This window comes from Mesitornis unicolor, unplaced genomic scaffold (assembly GCF_000695765.1).
Source record: "Mesitornis unicolor isolate BGI_N332 unplaced genomic scaffold, ASM69576v1 scaffold19088, whole genome shotgun sequence".
Taxonomy (NCBI): Eukaryota; Metazoa; Chordata; class Aves; order Mesitornithiformes; family Mesitornithidae; genus Mesitornis; species Mesitornis unicolor.
In genome coordinates, this window is record NW_010201363.1 from 15,494 (window position 1) to 21,214 (window position 5,721).

The window sequence follows — 5,721 nt, forward strand, 5'->3', positions numbered from 1 at the left end:
CTCTATTGCTGCTTGATTAATCATGTTTGCCCTCTGTCCCCATTTAGGAGCATTGACTTTAAATTGTGCAGCTTCTTCACTGGTACTATTTTTAAGTGCCTTTAACTGCGAGATACCTTGCTGATGAACACTGAAGGCTGTCAGTGAGGGCAATGAAAATACTGTGTCAGGATATTGTCATAGTGACAGTCAGGTTGCAAGACTTGATGTGATGCATTATTAATTATCATTGTAATGTGGAGATACATAGCTATTAATTCTGCAGTTTTCTTTGTCCCAAAGATGGGACAGAGTATTTGTTTTGTGTGACACAAGGCTACCACAGGTAGCTGAACATATCATTGGTAACATGAGGAGACTTTTCTCTGAGGATGGGGTGGCAATTCCTCACCTAATTCAGATTTTATGAGAACTAAAGATGTGCTCTAATGCATGTTGTAAGTGTAGTTCATCTTTGGAACAGTAATGGTCGGAGTGGATGTGTTTTTCAGAATGAATCTTTACTGGCAACATTATTTATTTGCCCGTTTAGAATTGGCTCCATAAAAAAAAACCTCTGAAGGTTTGCAATGTAGGACCACTGTCTAGCTTACCTGAAAAATTTGTTACAAGTTGATTGCTGCATGTTGCTAAGGTGGCCCATTTTTTTTTCTATAACTGAGCCCCAATTATGTATATATATGCATTTTCTTTCATTATTTCTTATCCATTGCTTGACCCAAAACTTTGCATTTCTTAATTATATTTTACAATTACAAAACCTTGGAGACTGCTGAACCTTCCTGAAAGCTAGGTCAGCAGGTGAGGAGCCTGAATCTTACTAAATTTCCTAGTGCATACTGGAAATGAATTGTAAGGCCAGTGCAGTGAAGGATCTGTTTGGTCTTCAAGTGTCTGGTAGCTATTCAGAATGTTGTTAAGTCTGAATCTTCTGAAAGATCTAAAATAAATCACTGTGTTGACTGATGGTACTCCTACTTGAGGGCTCTGTCCAGTTAAAAGAACAAATGGAGATTGATGGTTGAACGACTGCGTTTGACAGAATACCATGAGAGCTAGTAGAAATAGATGTCTTGTTTTCTGAGAGTCTGCAGAGTGTCAGTACTTTCGGGAAGAAGTTCAAGCTCCCAGATGTGGAAGAGAGAGAACAGCCATGCATGTGCACACCAAAATCACTTGGTGGCAAGGGAGGTCATCTCAGCTGTGGGAGGAAAAGTAAGGGCCTTTTTGTGCTTTTTGTCTAATCTGTGTGCCCTGATTGCTGGCCCTTGTTCATTCTCTGAGTTGCAGCTTTATTTGCACCATATATTTAATTCTCTTCAAATTGGTATGGTTTTGGAGAATTCATTTCATTCAAATAGAGGAGCTGGTTTTATACTCAGGCTAGGGAAAAGGAATTTGTTTCTTCTTCCTTTTTTAGACATCTAATAGGTTATTCATGGTTATACTCTCTTTGCTAGTTCAAAAGTAAATGAAGCTTTGTAGGAATACATAGCAGTTTTTGGAGACTAATATTTAGGTTACAGTAATGCCTGCAGATTCCAGCTGAAGTTAAGGCCCTAAAGCAACTCACACAGAACATTTGTATAGGAGCAGTGTTGTGGTAGTCATCTCCCCTGACTGTATGTGCTAATAATACAGGCCTCTGAGTTATCTAGGGTACTTCTGCAGCTGATAGGGAGAAATAAATCTTCCCTGGAATGAGATAAGCATTGTTTGAAAATGCAGGGGTTTTTTTCTCTCTGCTGAGTATGAGGGCATTTGGAGAACTGCCTTGGAGGTGCGCAGTGCAGATGTCTGAACTTGGCTGAACTGGTAGCAACACCCTCCTGTTTAAGAATTACTGGTCCAGAAAGGACAAGATCAGTGAACTCTAGAAGAATCACCATAGCTGATGTGGCTGTGCTGTGTTCATGTCAGTGACAGCCTGAGAATACAGCACAGGCCCATGTGAGCTTCTCTGTCCTAATTTGTGCTGCCCGTTGGCTTAGAGGAAACTAGTGATAACATTTCAATTTCACTTTTTGTCACAGACCATTTTTCTGGTTTGTTTTAAAGTTTCCTAGTCTCCTCTTTGACTACCGAGTTCACATGAGGCTTGTTCAGTGTCGTGTGTTGTGCTCACAATAATGAGTGTGAATTGTGTTAACTTTTCTCCTTTATCTTCTGAAAAGCTCTAATATGGACTTTGCTTTAGGAAAAAACTTAAGAAAATTAGTGTGTGTGGGGGGGTTAAACTTGTTCTTAATTGAACGTTTGTTATAGTTTGGGGGAAGGAGGAGGACAACGGCAAAATATCTTCTTCCTCTAGGTGGAAAACAAAATATTTCAATTTCAATCAGAGGTGTAATGCCTTTATGCTTTTTTCCCCTCTCCAAAGGCAGCACATCTCCAAAGGAAGTAGCACCTTTCAAATGACGTGAGGACATAAGCTATGGAAGTATTATCCATGGTACATCATGAGGTGATTTTGGCCAGGGTGCCAAATCCCCTAAGAGAAGAGTGGGAGCAGAAGTAGTTTGATCCGTAACTCCCAGGAGGCACAGTGTTGCCATTTCGAAAAAATGGTTTCATTTTTCAGCTTAAATATTTTCACTTTGGGATACTTGTTTTTGTTGGCAAATACTTCACATTTTGCATGAATAGCAATCATTTTTACAAACAGGTTTTTTTTTTAGTCAGTAATTTCGTTATCCATTAAAAATGGCTTAAGCAGAATTTTGCAGCCAACTGTTGTGTGAACTTGAAGGGGTTCTGAGCCCAGAGCAAGCTAACACAACTGCCAGTCATGCCTTCAGGAGTGAAATTTCACAACACGCTTTTGGTGAATTAACCAGACTGGCTACGTGGGTGGCACTGGCTAAAGAGCCGCATTCGAAAATGTGTGTATTCCTTGGTTTTTTCCCATTGTTATAGGATGTATCCTGTATGATCCTTACTGTGGTAAGTAATCCAGAACTGTAGGACAATACTTTGTTTTCTTGCCATTTCAGTAACGAAATGGAGTGCACAATAGATTACTGAATTCCTTTTCTTGGAGGAACTCTCCGCTGTGTAGATGACTATATTGTCAGTATGGCACTGGGTAAGAATATGTTTGAACTTTACTACAGCAGCAATGCCATAAGCTAAAGGAAAGACTTCTATGTAACTTTTATAATCAATGTTTTTAAATGTATGTTTCAAGAAAGTAAGTTAAAGTTAGTAATGCTTGTTCAGCAATGAGCTCTGCTCTTTGAGCAGCATGAACTTGTAGCTATGGTCTATATACATCTCGCTAAAAGAGACATTTTGCATTTGGAAGTTTTTAGCTTGAGGCAACAATGAATGATGTCTTCTGGATCTGCAAATGACAATTTATGGTATTCTTACTCCAACCCATCAGCCCTGTCCTATAGTCAGTGGTTGGCACCTTTCTGGAGCAGCTGGAACAGCAGAAAGCAAACAGAGCTGCAGTTCACAGCCCTGTACATAAGTCTGAAATAAGCAGTGCTCTGGGCATGAGGTGATGTGATCCAGGTGGCACCTAGACTTTGTACTGATCTGTTGTGTAAGGGAGCAGTGTTGGGGTGAATGGAACAAATCATGTCTGTCATTCGAAATTAGACCACAGTCAGTGTGACATGTGCAGGTAGTTTTTAAGTTCTTTGATTGCAGTGAGATCTAGGTTATGCTTTGTTAGTATGAGGTGTTTTACAACAGTATTGCCTGATTAGTTTCCCTTGCAGAATTATTTATTTCTAACTCTTTATTAGTCCACCCACACCTTACTCGCAAGGCAGCCCCACAAACAGCTGTTTCAGCATAGCTGGCAGAAGATGCAGCATTAAGAAGAAACAGAGGTGAAAGTAGAGACTGGAAACATGCCTTCCACATGCTGCAGCCAAATATGTTATCATGCAAAGACAGGTATTTTTATGTCTTAAATGCTTCCCTGAGGATTTCTAGGTGAATTTCTTAAAAAAAAAAAAAAAAAAGTTCAAGTTATTTATGGTGTGGCTCCTTGGTATTTTTCAGGCTGATGGGAGCTTGTGCTGCTCAGAACTTAGTCTGGGTTAAATTGGCCCTATCTGAGGGATAGGGCATCCCACCACAAAAACATTTTTTCTGCTCAAATCAGAGCAATGGTGAAGCTGGCTTACACCTGTTAGAGGAGACTCTGTGGAGCAGATTGGGAGAAATATTTGAAAATCACATAATTGATCAATAACTGCTGAACAAATATATAACATTACTGTATGTACATCTAAATTTTAATGATGAGGTCCACAAAATTTACTTTTACCAGATACTCTAACTGTATGAGAGCAGTTGTGCTGACCAGCATGCTAGGAGTTGAGGTAAGATATAAGATCTAAAAGCATATGATTATGCCGAGAGCTATACCAAAACACTTGCATAACTCTTCTCATCAGAGGGGATGTAACTCCAGTAGTGTACAGGAGACTTTTTGGAGGACTGGGAAGAACTGGGCAGTGCATGTGTAGGGTGGACTGCAGGTGATTCCACTCATGTCTGCCATGCTTGAGGATCTCTGCGTTGCGCTGGTTCCTGGGCTGGCACAGGCAGGGAAAGCCTGAGCTGTCTCATCTGCAACCACAGATGGACCTTATCTACCACTCATGGAAGTGGAGATCACATCATGTTACTGGATGTCAAACTGAAGTCCTATGTCTTATGGCTAGTGAGAAAAATGTCTGTCACAGAAGTATCAGGTCTTGTGTAGAATTTTGGTGGTTGCTCCATTATTTATCAGTGATGTGATTTTTGAATGCTTTTCTTCTGATCTACGCAGTTACTAGGAAATTAACTTAGTCTCACAGTGGTAGCTGTGCTTGGTCAGTGCATCCTGTGATGGCTGTAAGGTGAGAAAGATTGCATGTTCAGCCTTTTTTTTTTGAGGGGGTTAAGGAAAAGAAAAAAACATAGTGGTGGGGTTGTGTGGCAAAAATAGGCATCTTACTAACACAGTGGCTGTTTCTTCATTTCAGAAGGGTTACCTCTAAGAAAGTTACCTGTGTTTTACCTGCTGCCCCTGTGCCACCTGTGCCTGCTCCATCACCTCACTTGTGGCTGTGTAACAGTGACCATCTCTTTTCCTTCCCTTTCTTCCCTTCCTGCTTTTCCAGGAAACAGATGGGATCAACCTGTACTATTGGTCCTTGTTTGATGGACACGCTGGGTCCGGGGCAGCTGTGGTTGCTTCCAAACTGCTGCAGCACCACATCCTGGAGCAGCTGCAGGAGATCGTGGAAATCCTGAGGAACACGGCCATCCTCCCGCCCACCTGCCTGGGAGAGGAGCCCGACAACCCAGCCACCAACAGCAGGACGCTGACACGGGCAGCCTCCCTGCGTGGTGGTGTGGGGGCCCCAGGTTCGCCCAGCACCCCTCCAACACGCTTTTTCACCGAGAAGAAGATCCCGCATGAGTGCCTGGTTATTGGGGCCATAGAAAGCGCATTCAAGGAAATGGTATGTATATCTCGGGGCTGTGAAGCTCACGTTGCATACATTAATGAGTTGCATAGCCTGGAGAAGATGAACATTTAGGGTTTTTTATTTAAAAAAAATTAAAACAAAATACAACAAAAGCACATGCAGTAAAACACTGTGGAACACTGACACAGAGACCAAGTCATTGCCTAACTTAAAAATTTAACATTGAAGTTGTCCCCTTCTTGAAGTACTTCTGGATGGTGTTTTCTGATTGTGTTGGAAC

At 41.4% G+C, this 5,721-nt stretch overlaps 1 protein-coding gene across 1 annotated transcript in view; it reads left to right on the top strand.

Moving 5' to 3' along the window:
• LOC104545027 (protein phosphatase 1H-like) overlaps nt 1-5,474 on the top strand; it is a gene marked incomplete at both ends in the record, with an annotated part of 8,959 nt that extends 3,485 nt beyond the window's left edge. The window contains one exon of the mRNA XM_010190054.1: nt 5,130-5,474. Within this exon, the coding sequence (XP_010188356.1) occupies nt 5,130-5,474 (345 nt within the window). The remainder of the gene's footprint in view (nt 1-5,129) is intronic.
• Nucleotides 5,475-5,721: the final 247 nt, after the last annotated feature.